General features: G+C 42.2%; 1 protein-coding gene across 1 annotated transcript in view; it reads right to left on the bottom strand.

Moving 5' to 3' along the window:
• Positions 1-14,868, bottom strand: part of LOC112245124 (semaphorin-3D-like) — a 64,647-nt gene extending 49,779 nt beyond the window's left edge. Inside the window, exons 1-2 of the mRNA XM_024413105.2 lie at positions 14,549-14,868; positions 116-357 (exon numbers count right to left, since the gene is read on the bottom strand). Of these exons, the coding sequence (XP_024268873.1) occupies positions 116-305 (190 nt within the window). The 5' untranslated portion in view covers positions 306-357; positions 14,549-14,868. The remainder of the gene's footprint in view (positions 1-115; positions 358-14,548) is intronic.
• Between the last annotated feature and the right edge of the window lie 1,024 nt (positions 14,869-15,892).

Genomic DNA, 15,892 nt, shown 5'->3' with positions numbered 1-15,892 from the left:
TAATCTGGTTAAGTCATATACTAAACATGATTATTTAATTTGTCCTAAACCATATATCATTCAGCCATCAGTGCATCGGCATATTATTACTGTACCATAGCTCCCAGTCTCTTACCTTTGTAGCTGAGTTGGACTCTGGGGACACTCTGTTTGACACTTTCTCCAGAAGGCAGGAGGACCAGCAGTACCATCCCCAGAAGCAGCAGTCCTGGGTGGGCTAGAGACAGCCTAATCCTCCCTTGACCTCCAGTAAAGCCCCAGGACAGTCTCTCAACAGGCTCACACTCAGTCCCTCCAGTCTTCATGATGCGAAAGTGAAGGTTTTCTTCTCTGTTCCACTACTGTTTCTCAACAGTCCTGAAAGAAGGAGGAGAGCAATGCCAAGGAGTTTGGGAGTTAACCAAGGAAAGTCGACTTTCTTCTCTGTATCTTCTCTTCTCTCTCTCTCTCTCCCTTTCCCTGTCTCTCCCTCTCTCCTCCTCTCTCTCCCTGTGTGAGTGTGTCTGTCTGTTCTCTGTGTGCGTGTGTCTGTGTTTGTGTGAGTATTCAGCTGTTTCTCCATGGTACCGTACAGGCATGTGTGTTCTTTGTACCAGGCCAACATCAGCTGTTACCTTTCCTACCTCTCCTTTTGTGTCCATCTAAATCTGTTTGCGCAAAACAGAAGGTCAGGCAAACAAAAACAGCCACCATCTTTCCACATACATCCTTCTTTCTAAGGTCTCTTTCACCTCCCACCATCTTTCCACATACATCCTTCTTTCTAAGGTCTCTTTCACCTCCCACCATCTTTCCACATACATCCTTCTTTCTAAGGTCTCTTTAACCTCCCATCTCTCCCTCTATCTTTCTTTGTCTGTCTCTCTCTTTCTCATTTCATTCTGCACCTAAATGACTAAATGATTCTGGCCCATGGTTATTGCATTAGGCTGATGACCCAGTGTCAACTGTTCCTTTATGTTGTGATATAATTGTTATAGGATCTGCATATTTCCTCACACTGCACAAGAGAGGTGTCAAGACCGAGTTTAGACCAATAATACAGGACAGGATGGATAGAGCAAAGTGTTTAGGGGCAGCCTTAAGTCTGTGATTGGACACAGGCTTAATAGTAATTGTTAAGTCTGTAGAAGGTCAGAGGTGATACTAGGGGTGAGACTAAGGGAGAGGCCTGTATGTAGGGCTGAGTATAACAATGCGGTTTCCTGAACTCTCATAAAATCTATTATTTCCTTGCAGTGATACATCCTAACAGATTTCACATATCTCATCTAGTTAATGATTAACTAACCAATCACAAATGGATGCTTCAGAATGCAGATCCTCCCTCTTTCCCTTCATCCCTCTCTCCTCCCTCTCTCTCTCACTCTACCTCCCACACAGATAACATACATCAACCTGTCTAGGTTTAACATAAATAATGTCAGACTAAATTCATGAATCTGATTAATTCTACATAGTTTGAAAAATGTCTATGCAACAGCAAAAAAGAGCGAGATAGAAAGATCAAGAGAGACAGGGGGTAGAGAGAGACAAGAAAAAGAAAAAGAAAGAGGGGGAGGGAGAAAGAGAGAAAGAGGGAGAGAGAGAGAGAGAGAGAGAGGGGAGGGAGGGAGAGAGAGAGCGAGAGAGAGGGGAGGGAGAGAGAGAGAGAGAGAGGGGAGAGAGAGAGGAGAGGGGGAGGGAGAGAGAGAGGAGGGAGGGAGAGAGAGAGAGAGAGAGAGGGGGGAGAGAGAGAGAGAGAGAGGGAGAGAGAGAGAGAGAGAGAGGGGAGGGAGAAAGCGAGAGAGAGGGGAGGGAGAAAGGGAGAGAGAGAGAGGAGAGAGAGAGAGAGAGGGGGAGGGAGAAAGCGAGAGAGAAAGCGAGAGAGAGTGGGGAGGGAGAAAGCGAGAGAGAGAGAGGGGGAGGGAGAGGGGGGAGGGAGAGAGAGGGAGGGAGAGGGGGAGGGAGAGAGAGAGAGGGGGAGGGAGAAAGCGAGAGAGAGAGAGAGAGAGAGAGAGAGAGAGGGGGAGGGAGAAAGCGAGAGAGGGAGGGAGAGAGAGAGAGAGGGGGAGAGAGAGAGAGGGGAGAGAGAGAGAGGGGGGGAGGGAGAGAGGGGGAGGGAGAGGGGGAGGGAGGGAGAGAGGGAGGGAGAGAGAGAGGGGGAGGGAGAGAGAGAGAGAGGGGAGGGGGAGAGAGAGAGAGAGAGAGAGGGGGAGGGAGAGAGGGGGGAGGGGGGAGGGAGAGAGAGGAGGGAGAGAGAGAGGGGGAGGGAGAGAGAGAGAGGGGAGGAGAGGAGAGAGAGGAGAGAGGGAGAGAGAGAGAGAGAGGAGAGAGAGAGAGAGGGGAGAGAGAGAGAGAGAGAGGGGAGGGAGAAAGAGAGGGAGAGAGGAGAGAGGGAGAGAGAGAGAGAGAGAGAGAGGGGGAGGGAGAGAGAGAGAGGGGGAGGGAGAAAGAGAGGGAGAGGGAGAGAGAGAGAGAGGGAGAGAGAGAGAGAGGGGGGAGGGAGAGAGAGAGAGACAGACCAACCAACCTGCACATGTCCTCTATGCTTATTATTATTGTTATTGTTCAATATATGGTTATTTTAACCCTTGATTATTGTTGCTACTGTTGTTCCATTGACAAAATGTATTATTATTATTTTAAATATGTTAATATTGTAAATCTCCAAAGTAAGCTTTGGCAATATGTACATTGTTATGTCATGCCAATAAAGCAAGAAACAACTGAATTGAGAGAGAGAGAGAGAGCGAAAGAGAGAGAGATAAAGAAAATTAGATAGAGAAAGAGAAAAAGAGAGCAAGAGAAAGAGTGAGAGACAGTGAGAGCAAGAGAGAGAAAGAGAGAGAAATTACCATACGACAGACCACGTATTCACCCTGCCCACCCGAATTGACAAACAAACAAACTAAAACAAAGTCTTCTCATGCTTTGTTGCCTTCAAAAGAGTGTTGACTCAATTTGGCATGAGGGTCTGCTATACAAATTGATGGAAAGTGGTGTTGGGGCAAAACATACAACATTATAAAATCCATGTACACAAACAACCAACAGCACCCAGCCTCACCCTACTAGAATCTGAAGTCAAATGTTTGCTGATCTGGTGCTTCTGTCCCCAACCAAGGAGGGCCTAAAGCAGCATCTAAATCTTCTGCACAGATTCTGTCAGACCTGAGCCCTGACAGTAAATCTCAGTAAGACAGGTCCACGAATACAAATTCCATCTAGACACCGTTGCCCTAGAGCACACAAAAAAACTATACATACCTCAGCCTAAATAAACATCAGCGCCACAGGTAACTTCAACAAAGCTGTGAACGATCTGAGAGACAAGGCAAGAAGGGCCTTCTATGCCATCAAAAAGGAACATCAAATGTGACATACCAATTAGGATCTGGCTAAAAATACTTGAATCAGTTATAGAACCCATTGCCCTTTATGGTTGTGAGGACTGGGGCCTGCTCACCAACAAAGAATTCACAAAATGGGACACACACAAAATTGAGACTCTGCATGCAGAATTCTGCAAAAATATCCAGTGTGAAAAGTAAAACACCAAATAATGCATGCAGAGCAGAATTAGGCCGATACCCGCTAATTATCAAAATACAGAAAATAGCCATTAAATTATACAACCTCCTAAAAGGATGTGATTCCCAAACCTTTCATATCAAAGCCATCACCTACAGAGAAATAAACCTAGAGAAGAGTCCCCTAAGCAAGCTGGTCCTGGGACTCTGTTCACAAACACAAACAGACCCCACACAGAGCCCCAGGACAGCAACACAATTAGACCCAAACAAATCATGAGAAAACAAAAAGATAATTACTTGACTTAGAATTCACACAAAAAAAGCAGAGCAAACTAGAATGCTTTTTGGCCCTAAACAGAGAGTACACAATAGCAAATATATCTGACCACTGTGACACCCAAAATTAAGGAAATATTTGATTATGTACAGACTCAGTGAGCATAGCCTTGCTATTGAGAAAGGCCACCGATGACAGAACTGGCTCCCAAAACTGGCTCCACAAAATGAGTTGGAAACTGAGCTGCACCTCCTAACCTCCTGCCATATTAGAGACACATGTTTCCCTCAGATTCCACAGACCCACAAAGAATTCGGAAAAAAAAGACATTTTGATAAACTCCTATATCTATTGGGTGAAATACCACAGTGTGCCATCACAGCAGCAAGATTTGTGACCTGTTGCCACAAGAACAAACACCACTGTAAATAGAATCCATATTTATGATAATTTATTTTCCCTTTTGTACTATTTGCACATCATTACAACACTGTATATAGACATAATATGATATTTGAAATGTTTTTATTCTTTTGGAACTTGTGAGTGTAATGTTTACCGTTATTTTATTTGGTTTATTTCACTTTTATTATCTATTTCACTTTGGCAATGTAATCATGTGTTTCCCATGCCATTGGAGTCTTAAAGTGAAAAGGAATTTAGAGAAAGAGAGAGACAGGGAGAAAGAGAGATCGAGAGACGGAGCTATGTGGAATTTATCCTTGTATTGTCAGAGATACACCACATCACTCTTGTTTAAACAAAATGGAATCAAAGCTGAGAGGCAGTAATTCATCCACAACACACACCCATCTCCCTACAGCTCTATATACTGAAGGGGATAACGGATTGATAGAAATGACTGGTGTTTACTTGTACCGACCGCCTCATGCCCTTTGGGCTTCTGTGCTACAAAGAAACAGATAAAAAGCCAGCGCCTCTGCAGAATCTGTGTTGGAGAATGTAGTGTTAACAGAGTGAGAAACTCAAGTGTTAGGAGAGGAGCTTCAACAACCCTCTTCGCCAACTCTGACGGAGACAGCAAATGAGGAAGAAAGCAGTGGGCTTGGCTGTACTAAACACTATTTTCAGAGAGAGGTAAAGCCTTATTAAAGTATTAAAGAGATGTCAGGTCAGATCCCCTATGTGCCTGGATAGAAAGAGAAGAGCGAGAGAGAGAGTGTGTGTGTGTGTGTGTGTGTGTCCTGAGCCTTTGACATGCTGAATGTCTCTGGAGAATATGTAACTACAGTATGCCTCCATTACAGAAGACACTTATACTGAAGGCACCATTCAACAATATAGAGCGCATGAGAGTGAGAGAGAGGACACAGGGAAAGATGGAGGGAGAGAGAGAAAAGGAGACACAGGGAAAGATGGAGGGAGAGAGAGAAAAGGGGGCAAAGGGAAAGTTTGAGGGAGAAGAAGACTTGGTTGTCCAGCCAGTGCCATGCAGTTAAGCTAACATCCCTGTTTCCTGGTGGACTGCATTGTGTGTGTGTGTGTGTGTGACGGGGCAACAATAACTGTTATCTTTGGCAGGGTGGGCAGCACACAGTGCAGGGGGCAAGGGGAAACGGTTATGATGGTGATAGTGACAGACCAAAGCTAATAGTTCTCACACACACACACACACACACACGCATGCACGCACACACACACACACCATAGCAATAGAGTCTGGACGGTGTAAAGTTCAGTTCTGTTATAGCTTGTGGTGTTCAGCTCGACAAAATTATGTCTCATCAAAAATACAGCATTCCTCTTTGAACTATCCAACTGTTGTTGCCAAACTGTTCTCAACAGTGACAAACCCAACCCTAAAGCATGTCACTAAATATTCTAAATCCTGTTTCTAAACCACCAGCCATAAGCGACATACCAGAGTCCCCAACAAATCATTTGGGAATCCTTGTAATGGAACGTCAGTTGTCGTGGATTGCTGATGGCAGTCATATACAGTGCCAGAGGAATGTTCCCTAGAATTGCTCCCTCTCTCTCTCTCTCTCTCTCTCTCTCTCCCTCCCTCTGTCTCTCCCTGTAGCACTACCTCCAAAGAAAGACCACCCTTAGTAAAGCATTTAGAGACAATTGAGGGGAGGAGGAGATGGAGAAAGAAAGAGAGAGCGAGAGCGAGAGAGAACAACAGGGGGAAAAGTTAGGGTTCAAAACACACACAGGCATGCATAAAGACGTTCATACACAGTATGATGTAAGGAAAAAGTTTGATTTGGTATATCAAGAATTCATAGAATACACTTGGTTTAATGAACCTGGAAACAATGTAGCACAGTTTGGAGAGACGTTTCATAGAGACAGGCTGTGTGTTGAAACAGGTCATGGATGTCTGCGTGTCTTGGCATGAGGTGAAACGTTCTAATCCCTTGTCTCTCGGTTCAACACCTTAACTGAATGGAGAGAGACTGAACATCCATTGAATGCATGGTGTGTGTATGTGAGAGAGGAGAAAGAGGGAGCGAAACAAGGAAAGACCACCCTTGATAAAGCATTAGCTACCACTGAGGTACCCAGTAAGTAATCACATCTCTCCATCTATCAAGGACAAAGTGAATTAGACCTCCTATTACACACACACACACACACACACACACACACACACAATTCCCTGACCAAGGGCACAGACTTGGCGTAATAACAGAGCTAATTGGTTTTAGCTCTCAGGACTTGAGCTGTTTTTCTTGGCAACAGTCAATCATGTTTCTTTGTGCTGTTTAAGAAAGCATGTTGCTAGCTCCCATGTGGTTCTACTAGGCTAAATACATGACTGACACTATGGTATGTTGAAAGAATACACAACATAAAATATACTAACAGCATTTAAATGTTCTCTATTAGCTATGACTCAAATGATTGTATAAAACACAGTTAAGGGAGAAACCTAATAAAATGAAGCTCAGAAGGCCCTAAAACAACAGTGTAACTTTAAGCAGGATTTCTCACAGTCAGTGTTGGTGCTGTTTTGTTCACAGTGTTGGTATGTTGTTTCCTCATTCATAAAAAGCCTCCATTGACTTACACTAACAGAACTGTGACGTGATGTCTGTGTAATATTGTTCACAAACGGTCCACTAATGTTTATTTTCAATTATTTCCACTAATATCATTGCCACCTCCTCTACTGTTTCACTCACCTCTTCTCACTCCTGAAGAGAGACCTCCCTGTTCTACTGTATGGGAACTGTTGTGTTTCACACACACATTTACACACACACACACACACACACACACAGACACACACACACACACAGACACAGACACACACACAGACACAGAGAGAGAGAGAGAGAGAACTACTTGGGTTATAGTGAAAGGGGTGAAATGTGTTTCATTGCACAACCTAAAGGCCACAGTAAACAAATACTCTGATATCCTATGCATTTACCATCCCTACGGGACTCAACATTAGTCATAATATCAATATAATAACTATATAGCACATTCTAGTATGATGTGAAAGTGCTTTAGCAGTCTGTATTGCATCATATCTGTTCAGCTGCACTCTGAAGTTTGAATGTGGGTTATCCACCATGACAGAAAGCCAACATCGGAACCAACGAGAGCCTGCTTTGAGATGTTATCACTGTTATAGCTTTCGATCATAACAGCAGCATATGCTTTTCTCTATATAATTACACGAAAAACTCACATTAATTAAGCATAAGTTATTAACTGATTAACCGTTATGATTGCTATAGAGGCCCCTGACATACTCCCATACATGCTAACGTGAGAATCCATCTAATCTGAGATGATTAGATGAATAGTGATGGAACATATTTTACAGGTTTAAATAGCTATCATACATCATCCAGAAGAACACTTTAATCCATGCCAAAAAGTAAAGGAAGGTAAGGAGGTAAAGAAACCCAACACCCACTCCATTCTTAGTAGTGTACAGTGACTATTTGATCCTGTGCCTGAGGAAAGGCTGTAGTTCCTGTGCTAATGTGCCTCCTAATAAATCCTATACATCATCCTGACAAAGCTCTTTGGTCGGATCCAATGACCTATAACAGCTTTAGGGGAATGTTCAGTATAACGGGACTTGGTTAGGGGACATTTCAACGGTGACTCTTTTTTGGAGACCATTTATCATGCAAACATCAGATAAAAAATAGCTCCAATCCACAAACTAACTTCCTCCGAAAACCTTAATGCATTCAATCAATACAGGGTGAGGTTCCAAAGGGATGATATTACAACAGAATTCCTTCAGTTTAGCTTTTATAGGAAAACCTACTCAGGGCTGGAAACCAGAGGGAAAGTATCAGGTCCCAGCCCTGTGGTCCTTGTGCTCTCTGGCAGAGGTGAGACTGTTATATGATGACAGAGCTGTTATCTGTAGCCCAGTGCTGTAGCGGTAAGACAATACTACAGTCTATGATAATAGACATGTGGTGTTGTTATTAGAGGCTCATTTCATGTTTACTGTAGCGATTTAATCTTCCGTTATGCCTAAATGTGAGAGCCCTCAGGTCAGTGCAGAAAATCATGTGTGTGTGTGTAATCCTACGCACCTGAGAGAGGGTTAGGCCGACTGACTAACAGGACAGGGAAACCTAAACACTAAACATCCTGAGAGCTACACTGATAGGATTAATAGCCTGTGACTGTGACTGAAAGGACTGACAGGTCTGAGTGCTGCATTTACATCAGCCCAATGGCCTGAGGATACAGCAATACTTCTTCAACACTCATTACACTTACTCCTGCTAGGGGATGGGCAACTCCCATCCTGGACAGCTAAAGGGTGTTTCAGGCTTTTGTAGGACATTATTAGCTGAATGGTGATAAGCAGGTCATGGACCTGAGGGAACTGCCTTTCTGCCATATTGCTTTCTGTGAAGGGGAGTGAATAAGGGGAAATAGAAGTAGACGTAACCATATACAAGAACTGCAAAGCTGCTGGGTTTTTCATGCTCAACAGTTTCCCATGTGTATCAAGAATAGTCCACCACCCAAAGAACATCCAGCTATCTTCACATAACTGTGAGAACCATTGGAGTCAACATGAGCCACTTCGACAGCTTGCAGTCCATGCCCTGACAAATTGAGGCTGTTCTGGGGGTAAAAGTGAGTGCAACACAATATTAGGAAGGTGTTCCTAATGTTTTGAACACTCAGTGTATAAAGAGAGATAAAGAGGACAGACAGGAAGGAATGATAGCCAGCAGGGCTGTTCTGTGCCACTTGGATACTGTAGACTCTGAGCACACACACACTCATTTTCATGCATGCATGCATGCATGCACACATACACACACAAATGTGCACACACACACACACACACAGCATGACAGAAGACTGACTCAGAAATAATAGAACAGTTCATAACATTTTATATTATAATAATTCCAGGTCACCATTGATACAAGTCAGTATTCAACATAAATCCATGTTGGTCCTGTGGGGCTCAGTTGGTAAAGCATGGTGCTTGCAATGGCAGGGTTGTGGTTTTGATTCCCATGGTGGACCAGCACAGAAATCAAACATGAAAAATGTATGCACTCACTACTGTAAGTCACTCTAGGTAAAAGTGTCTACTAAAATGTAAAGTAAAATATAATGTCTGAGGAAGTCGGGAGGTAATGCGGAAAGCAGCCACTAGGGGCAAAGGTGAGCGCTGTTACCTTCAAGTTGCTAGGGCAATGCACATGGGCAGAAGCATCTGACCTCTAAGCAGTGGCGGTCCTAGCTTGTACGGCTCCCTGAGCGAACCCCCCTTCAGCGCACAACACAAATAAATAATCACAACATTTAAGAATATATAAATACATACAAAAATAAGACTCATAAATATCAAAAAGTAACAAAGACAAATAGAAACAAATTGTAGTATATAAATACAAATAAAAAATAGAATATAATTATTACACTATTACCCTATTGCTAACAAAAAACACACAAATAAAACTAAATTGCACAAATCCTATATCACACAAATGCACAAATATAATAACACACTTATAAAGACGAGATTCTGATTATTACTCTATTGCACTTCAAAACAAAAAAACACAAACTAAATTGCATAACTAATTGCATTACTAATTGCATTAGAACTGTACAAAGTTAGAGGTGCGCTATTTGATAGATTCCCCCGCTCCCGCAACCTTGGTCTTCCAGTGGAGAGATCTGAGGTCAACCTACCCCAGCCGCCCTCCCCATCTCGTACATCTGAGTGACCTACTTCTGAGACCTTCCAGGCAGTATCCTTCCTAGCTCACAAACTAGAATCAGGTCCACCACTCTGACAGGGTTAATTGACCCACAGTCCCACACAGTGACATGATATCATTGACGTGATGGGCAAATGAGCGATAGAAAACCGATCGTGCAAATACAGTGGGACAAAAAAGTATTTAGTCAGCCACCAATTGTGCAAGTTCTCCCACTTAAAAAGATGTGAGAGGCCTGTAATTTTCATCATAGGTACACTTCAACTATGACAGACAAAATGAGAAAAATAAATCCAGAAAATCACATTGTAGGATTTTTAATGAATTTATTTGCAAATTATGGTGGAAAATAAGTATTTTGGCCAATAACAAAAGTTTATCTCAATACTTTGTTATATACCCTTTGTTGGCAATGACAGAGGTCAAACGTTTTCTGTAAGTCTTCACAAGATTTTCACACACTGTTGCTGGTATTTTGGCCCATTCCTCCATGCAGATCTCCTCTAGAGGAGTGATGTTTTGGGGCTGTTGCTGGGCAACACGGACTTTTTCTAATTTTGTCTGTCATAGTTGAAGTGTACCTATGATGAAAATTACAGGCCTCTCTCATCTTTTTAAGTGGGACAACTTGCACATTTGGTGGCTGACTAAATACTGTTTTCCCCACTGTATCACCATTCTGAATATTTTTTAGTTGTGGTTGTTCTTTCTTTATATTTTTCATTTTATTTTATTGTATTTTTGTTGTTATTGTTGTTTCTTTGTTTTGTTTTTGTGCGGGCATGCCATGCCGCCCCCGGCAAGATGCCACCCTGGGCGGCTGCCCATGTCGCCTATGCCTAAATCCGCCACTGTGTAACGACTCTCCTCTTCTTCTGACGAGGAGTAAGAGAGGTCAGACCAATGTGCTGCGTGGTAAATTTCCATTTTAATATATAAACCTGAACACTACAAAAATACAAAATAACAAAGTGAAAGAACAAACGAAAATCGAAACAGTCCCGTATGGTGCAAACACAGACACAGGAAACATTCACCCACAACTCAAAAGTGAAACCAGGCTACTTAAGTATGGTTCTCAATCAGGGACAACGATTGACAGCTGCCTCTGATTGAGAACCATACCAGACCAAACACAGAAATCCCAAAACATAGAAAAAGGAACATAGACAACCCACCCAACTCACGCCCTGACCATACTAAAACAAAAGACATAACAACAGAACTAAGGTCAGAATGTGACACATTCCTTCTAAGCAGTGGCGGTGCCAAAGATTGTATGTTCGAATCCAGAAATAGAAAGTTGTTTTTGAGATTTTTGTTTTAAGCCTATGCGCAACCTTAACCCTTACCTTAACCATTCGAAGTTATCCCTAACCATAAACATGTGGAGTTAATGCCTAAACCTAACCTTAAACACTTTGAAATGTGACGCTTGGGAAACATAGATGAGCATCTAATTCTGTTGTGAGCCTGTGAACGCTAGTTGAATAATTCATAGTGAAAGTCAGTTTCCTTGGTTATGTGTGTTAGTCTTTTGTGTTTGGTAACAGTTTGAATAATATGGCAGGCACACACACACACAAACACACATACACATAAACCATCTCATCTAAGGTACCCCTCTCTGTTTGCATAAAGGAATATAAAAGCATAACCAAATAAGGACATGCTATTACCACCAGTCAGAAAACTTCCAACTGCAGAGGTGATTCTAGGTATTTAACCTCCTGACAAAAAACGAAATACTCTAACACAAAACATAACAGATTACAGTTCCGTTTGCTCAACATTCCAAAATCCTGATATGCTATTGATAAAATGTCTGTGCAGATTCTATAATTATTACACAAACATGCACGCACACGCACACCTTCCACCCCTGGCCAGGAGAGTTCTGAGAGAGTGGGAATGCTTTCAGCCCAGTCCAGGAAAACGTTCAGCCATAAAACCCATGACGCTGTCACACAGCTCAGGAATGGTGCTGAGGGCCATTCTAAACACAGCAGAATATTGATGCGTACTGGAGCCTGTCCAGCACTGCTGGATATACTGTAGCATTGATGTTTCATTTCAGAAAAGCAGGTGTGAAATGGCCTCTTCATTGCTATCAATTTTACCTCTTCTAAAAGCTAAATATTTTCAAACACAAATGTCTGTTTCAGAATCAACCTCCAGTCCTTTTCTTGTACCCTGTCCCTGCCACTGTGTGTCTGTGCTTGCGTGTTGTATGTCTATGCATGTGCATACACTTATCAGTCTTAAACATGTCTGACAAGGCATAGTCAGTGAGGCAATGATTGGCTGATGTTTAAAGAGTCCAATCACAGGAGGTTTTTCTCTGTTTTCTTTCTGAGGCGAAACGGCAGAAAATTTGCCAGCATTTATTTACCTACGTCTCTTCTGACTGACACTACTGGACTACTGCCAGGCAGAGGAGAGCAATCACCATCCTCATACCTCTATTTCTCTATCTCTCTCTTGATCTTTCCCTCTCTCTTCCTCTCAATCTTTCTGCCTCTGTCCTTCTCTCTTGATCTTTCTCTCTCTCTTTCTCTCTCTCGATCTTTCTGTCTCTGTCTTTCTCTCTTGATCTCTCTCTCTTTCTCTCTCTCTCTCTTTCTCTTTCTGTCACTGTCTCTTTCTTTCTTGATCTTTCTCTCTCTCCTCTCTCTCTTTCTCTCTCTCTTTCTCACTGTTTAGCTCTCCCTCTCTTTCCTTCATTCTCTCTCTTTATTGCTCTCTCTCTCTGCCTACCCTGTGTCCTGGTAGGGTCTGTAGAGCTGAAGTACAGCTATATAGCTGGGAGCAGGCTGGCCTGGGATGGCTAGAATAATGAGGTAGCAGGTTATGACTGTGTCTTTATCCTGCCCTGCCTGTTACACTGACCACAGGGTGTCAGAGAGTTTCCAAACAGCCACTGTGTGTGTGTGCGTGCGTGCGTGTGTAACATTATGAAGACTTTTACCAAACACACACATACGTAACCAAAGAAAAACAATGAATCATTATACTTATAAAATGTTATGAACTATTATATTATTCCATTCTCAATCTTCTGCCATGCTTCCTCCTCTAAGCAAAAACTTCAGCTCTACTTCAGATTTTGACAGAAGGGTATTAAGACACTGAGTCAACATAGTGACCAGACAGTACCACACCCACCCACACACACACAAACACACAGACCAGACAGACACACCAAACCTCAGAACACAGACTATTAGCACTGAGGTGAGAGAAAAAGTGTGTAGCGAGGAGGATAGTTTACTACTGTCAGAAGACTGTCAGAATGTCCTCATACCAAACTCCTCTTAAACATTCTGTCTACGACTCTCTGAAATACTCCACATACCCCAGGGGGCTAAATATGTTCATCGACATTGTATGCAGTATTTATGGTCTGTGAGAGATAAAGACAACACTATATCATAAAGAGAAATATGTATACCATATGAGGCTTAGCCAATGTTCAACTCCTGGCTCATGGTAGCCTAGTTTTATGAGAACTATCCAGCTGTTCTATTTCTAGCTAGATTCTACAAATCAAATTCTACATGCTTTGTAGAATTTGGAACACACCACTAGCTTTGGAACACACCACTTGTTAGTAAACCAATCTAAACAATTTGTTTGTGTGCTTTTCTTGTAGGCCTACTGTTTTGTGAGAAATAGTTAGAGGTGCTCTTGCCTGGAAACCCGATGTTGAATTGCAGTGAATTCTATGTAGGGCAGAAATTACCTTTTGAATCAGGAAAGTTTCCTCTCATGACCTCTAAATGCCAGAATGTGGAATTAAATGATATGTTCATTTACTTTACAGGTTGTCCGTGTGGTTGGTCTGTTTGGCGGTAGGAATGTGTGTCAGTATATCCACAGGAAAGTATAATTACATATTTTCAAAGTGCTTGTAGTGCATTCAGATTCCTATCACCTGAAGCATGTGCAGATCCATGTAAACATGCTTAAGACCTAGGCAAGTATGTATGCGTCACCTGCATGTCTTCATCTTGTGTGCATGCTTCAGGAAAATACATCTGGATGCATTACCCAGCGCTTTGAAAAGTTGATGTAATTATGCTTTCCTGTGGATATATCGTCTCACTTTCCCACTGCCAAAAGGACCAACCGCACAGACACCCTGTAAAGTACTGAACATTTAAATATGATTTGATTCAACATTCTGGATTGTAGAGGTCGTGAGAGAAAACGCTCCTGTCTGTTCGTGTTTCCAGACAAGAAGTGCTTTAGCTGTGCCATTAGTCATAATTCAATATGCAGCAGTTAAGAGCTGTTGGCAAACTGATGAGACTATGAAGACATCAAAACATTCTGCTTACAAAACAAAATGGCCTAAAATACCAACACCCATTGAAATATGTACCTAACAACACGTGCATTTGGCTATTCATCGTAAACTTTTCTAACCAGATTAATTATCGGCATTTTGCATGGGCAAGTTCTACACGAATTTTCACATACATGAAGCGATGACTTATTTGTTAATCGAGCCTAATAAATTAAATTAAATAATCCACAATTCTTTAGCAATTTACCTGTTCTCAACGTTGTGTTGTCTCTCCTGGAGCGGGATTCCTCCCGTGCGTAATGATGACAGGAGCAGACGAGCCAGGAGCGCTGTTAAGAACTCACACACAACTCAGCAACAACTTTCTCTAAACCTTTCATTGACGCGCACTGCTCTCTCCAAACAATAAAACAGTCAAAGGGCTAGCTGGGTTATATCACAGCAGCAATAAAAGTCGCACAAACTAAATTGCCCCGATATTTCCCCGCCCTTCCTTTTTATTAAACTCTGAGCGGTTTGACGCACGCTCGGTAGTCTCCGCCACAGCGATGAACTCTCTGTGCACTCCAATTGCGCATGCTGGATGGATAGAGGGATGAGTTGGATGTGCTGCGTTTTGCCTCAAGGGAGGTGGGGATGGCAAACCCACACCCAATAAAAAAAATGCTTACGTTATAGATAACAATATAACATCTGCTGTATAACCGCCAAAACACATTGATTTGAATATATTTAAACTAGGGCTCTATTCAATCAAATCCGCTTTAGCCAACATACACATAACGGTTGTTTTGGCAGTGTTGGAGGTGGAACTGTGTTAGAGCTGTCAAATCCACAAGTAGCTCCTGGCATTATCCTAAAGTTGACATTGCCACTGGCTGCATGAAGACGAATAAAGAGAAATCCAATGCAGCCTTGTTCAGACACATGAATGTGAGATGTATTCTACACCTGATTAGACTGAAAGAAATCCAAATTATTTCGTTAAATTATTTTTTAATTTGGAGCATCATTATTAGCCTAAACTTTCTCATTCAGAACTTCTAACGCCTGTGGAATGGGTGTGGCTTCACCGATTTGACAGCTCCAATGCAATTACACCTCTGACACAACTGACATTTTCAGATATGTGGGTGTCAGCTATCACTCTTGAACTTTTAATTGAATCTAGGCCCCACTGTTTTAAACCTACACTCAAACAAATGCTGGGTTAAAAGCAGCCCATCTCTGGGTAAATAGTGTACAGAACCAACCAGGACCTTGAGGTAACTGAGTAAATGTAAATCTGTATCCCTCCATTTATTATGATACAGTATGTTAATTCGCATGGATGTCCATTGTGATATGTTACGCATTACAATTCATATGATATGCTACAAATTGCAATTTGTACAATATGTTATGAATTTGCAATACATATGATATGTTAGGAATTCCAATTTGTTGCGGCTAACATTAGCTATGTGGATAGCGCTAATGTAACCTATGTGGCTAATGTTAGCTAGGCTAGGGGTTAGGGGTTAAGGATAGGGTTAGGAGTTAGGTTAAAGGGTTAAAAGAAGGCAAATACACTTTTGTAGCTTTAATGAGC

Source organism: Oncorhynchus tshawytscha, linkage group LG06, assembly GCF_018296145.1.
Source record: "Oncorhynchus tshawytscha isolate Ot180627B linkage group LG06, Otsh_v2.0, whole genome shotgun sequence".
NCBI classification, from domain to species: Eukaryota; Metazoa; Chordata; class Actinopteri; order Salmoniformes; family Salmonidae; genus Oncorhynchus; species Oncorhynchus tshawytscha.
This window is presented reverse-complemented; position numbering and strand designations above follow the sequence as displayed.